Source organism: Rhea americana, unplaced genomic scaffold (assembly GCF_003343005.1).
Source record: "Rhea americana isolate MKP2758 unplaced genomic scaffold, rheAme1 scaffold_27, whole genome shotgun sequence".
NCBI classification, from domain to species: Eukaryota; Metazoa; Chordata; class Aves; order Rheiformes; family Rheidae; genus Rhea; species Rhea americana.
This window is the reverse complement of record NW_028186390.1, coordinates 1744725-1747927: the sequence shown is the minus strand read 5'-3', so window position 1 is coordinate 1747927 and position 3203 is coordinate 1744725. Positions and strand designations below refer to the sequence as shown.

The 3203-nt window shown below is 57.4% G+C and overlaps 1 protein-coding gene across 1 annotated transcript in view; it reads left to right on the top strand.

The window, feature by feature from the left end:
- Positions 1-1271: 1271 nt before the first annotated feature.
- The window catches only part of TMEM61 (transmembrane protein 61), a 2902-nt gene continuing 970 nt past the window's right edge, over positions 1272-3203 (top strand). Inside the window, exons 1-2 of the mRNA XM_085308178.1 lie at positions 1272-1683; positions 2973-3198. Of these exons, the coding sequence (XP_085164304.1) occupies positions 1334-1683; positions 2973-3198 (576 nt within the window). The 5' untranslated portion in view covers positions 1272-1333. The remainder of the gene's footprint in view (positions 1684-2972; positions 3199-3203) is intronic.

Genomic DNA, 3203 nt, shown 5'->3' with positions numbered 1-3203 from the left:
TTTTTTTTTTTTTTTTTTTTAATTTTGTTTTCCCAAACTATATGGTATATGGGCTGCAATTTTTCCTGGAGAATGCAATTCTCTTAGAAGCAATGGGGTCCAACAGGTCAGCAGTGTCCTCTCACACTCTCCTGAGCACCTACCACTCTGAAAACCCGYGTGTGCCCACTCCTCTACCGGCTCCTCCTGATAGAGTTTGTTGGCGCGTTGGAGGAGGCTGGTCTCTAATTGCATCTTTGGTGGGGCTCTGCTAGCCCCTTCCTCATGCTGCTATTCAAAAGGGAGCACCTCTTTCCRACGGGAAGTTCTGCCTAGCTACAGGCAAGAAACACAAACTCCTTCGCTCCTGGTGACTTTGTGGCTGCTGGCGRGGAGAGCGGGCAGCGGGCCAGCCCGCTGTGGGGCCTGAGCTCCTGGCCTAGAGATGAGAGACGTAGCACGTTATCAGGGCTCCGGGTCCTGCRGTCCTCCTGCGACTTTCAGAAATCTCACTTCTCATTGTATTTCTTCATTAAATATAGATTACATCGTACAGTCTTTCTTTCACTACCAAGTAATTTGGATTTCCATYTAGTGGGCCCATCTGATAAATAGCTGCTTAAAATAACATAATTTCACCCAGCCTTGATCKCACTGGGCTCTGCCCGGTGCTTCCTGCTGAGCGCTGGCGCTTCTCTTCCAGATTTTGGGATGAAAGGATGTAGCGTGCAGCTTGGTCTTTGAGGAGGGCTGGGTGGCTCATTTAGAGCACGAGAAAGGAGTTTTTAATCAATGCTGTGCAGGGGGATTTTCAGAATGGCAGGTGAGGACCTGAGCAAGTTTCCTAAACAATTTATTTTCTGTGAGTTGTTGCTTATTGCCATATATCTGATGCTTTATATTTCCATATATCATATTCAACACGTATCATATTTGAGCCAACGGTCTGTTGACTGAAAGCCCCCGCCGAGTTCAGCCGTCCCTCACCCTCCCGGGGCGCCGCGCCGCGACAGAAGAGAGGGCCATGTCCGAGGCGACCGGCCGCCCGTGTCGGCTTAGATTTGSCACTTCCTTAGGCTGAGAGCACAAGCGTGGTTCCCAGTGGAGCGGGTGGAAAGGCCCTTTCTGGCAGCAGAGATCGGTCAATAATAAACAGCTGAAGGTGACACTGGGGCATCCAGCCCACAGGGAGGTCCTAACTCAGTAGCCTTCTCCTCTGGGAGGTCTTTCCTATGGAAGCCATAACCTTGTCCCCCCTCAAACCCAGCCCCCTCCTTGTATTCCAGGTCGCGGGCTCTCTCGGGCGCTGTTTCGGCCGTCTCCCCTCAACTCCTCGGTTGCCTCCTTGTGAAAAATGGTGGCGTCCTCCTTCCGTTACGGAGTGACCATCACCGGGGCCGTGCTGCTGGTGACGGGGACGCTGTGCTTCGCCTGGTGGAGCGACGGGGAGATGGGCGCCGTGACCGGCGGCGGGGCTCAGCTCGCAGCTCCCCGGGAAGCCAAGGAGGTCCCCAGCTCCTCCTCCAACGCGCTGCTCCGCTCTGCGAGCTTCTTCTGCTGCGGCATCGGCGGCATCCTCCTCCTCTTCGGGCTGCTGTGGTCCGTGAAAGCCAACGCCAGGGTGGTGTCCCGACGCTACCAGTATCACTTCCCCAGGGACCTCCAGTACTTCACCGCGGAGCCCCCTGAGAAATGGGGCCGCAGGTTAGTGCAGGGCGCCCGCGTGGGTGCTGCAAGGGGGAGAGGAGCCAGGAGTCAATCTGGGCTGGAAAACAGAAGGAAGCTTCTGAGCTGAGGAGCCCTGAGGTCCTGAAAGAGCCACTGACGGGAGCGAAAGGAAACGCTCTACTTTTTGAGAGCTTGGTCTGCTTGTGAGAGGGGTTGTAGTGTCACCTCTACTGACAGCGTTGGAGACCGTACTCCAGCAGCTCCCGCCAGTCCTGTTCCTTCAGTGAGCAACACGAGAGCTTTTGTTTAAGCTGCCATTGCTTACCAGAGTGTAGCACTGACATCTAAGCGAGGGTATAGTTCAACTCAGCCCTCAGGGTGGGTTCCACGCACTGCGCCCCAAGGACACGCACCTCGCCACGTGCCTCTTAGCAGCTGCTCTGGTGTCGCTGGCTCCTTCAGCTTYTATCAAAACCGCTGTTTTTCCCCTAATGCCCAAACTGCTGGAATCGAGTCTGCATTAGCAGAGGAGGCTGTGAAATGAGACCCAGCAAGAAGCTGGAGAACCGAGCTCCTGAGGGCCGGGCGCTTGGCCTGGCAGCTCGGCTGTCCGTCCCAGCCCAGCCCTGCGCCTGATGTAGGCACAAGCGTCTCCTGCGGATGCTCTCGAGCTTGGTCTCAGCAAAGGGCAGAGTAAGAGTTGTAGTGACTCTGCTGTGCTGGAGGTAGCCTAAAAAGTGGCGTTAGGGAAAGCCCAGCATCGTCRTTCAGCCCAGTCCTCTTCCGGTGGGTGGAAATTCAGGCTGAGCAGCTTTGCTTTGCAGCTGCTGGCAGCCAAGGTCTGGTTGCATTGCCCAGTCTCGCCCCACCAAACGCCACGAATCCCCTTGCCCTGGCTCTGCAGCAGGGCCGGCCTTAGGGCACTGATTACAGCAGATGCCACTTTCTGCCCAGGAAATCCCAGGGTGTTCCCTTCCTAGCCTGCTTCAGTGTAATCATCCTCAACTTCCATCCAGGTGGGAAAACCTTTGGTTTTTCACAAGGAGTTCACTAGATTGGTTTTTTGGTCCCTGGTGTGTTGGACAGGTCTGTACCTGTCTCCATCTGTTACCTTCGATGGAAGCAAAAAATGTATTTAAGAAAAAAAAGACAAAGGGAGGGGGAAATAATCATCAGGTTGGCATTAGGTAAAATGSAGACGCAGGTGGAAGGACCCTTCACGACGTGGGAGGCCCCGCGCGAGCCGTGGGGTGGCGGGGCCGCGCGGGGGGCACCTCCGGGCCGCCGGGCTAGACGGGGCTGCCCCGCTCGCGCCTCCCTTGCAGCGGCTGGGACGCCAGCGCCATCCCCACCTACGAGGAGGCCCTGAGCTGCCGGCCGGCCCACGGCGCCCTGGCCTGCGCGCCGCCGYCGGCGAGGAAGGAGGAGGCCACGCCGCCCCCCTACCGCGACCTGGAGCGGCGGCGGCGGCAGGACCGCGACGAGGACGAGGATGAGGAGGAGGAGGAGGAGCGCTGGCAGGGCGGGCGCCGGCGCAGCTGCTCGGACGGCGCCCT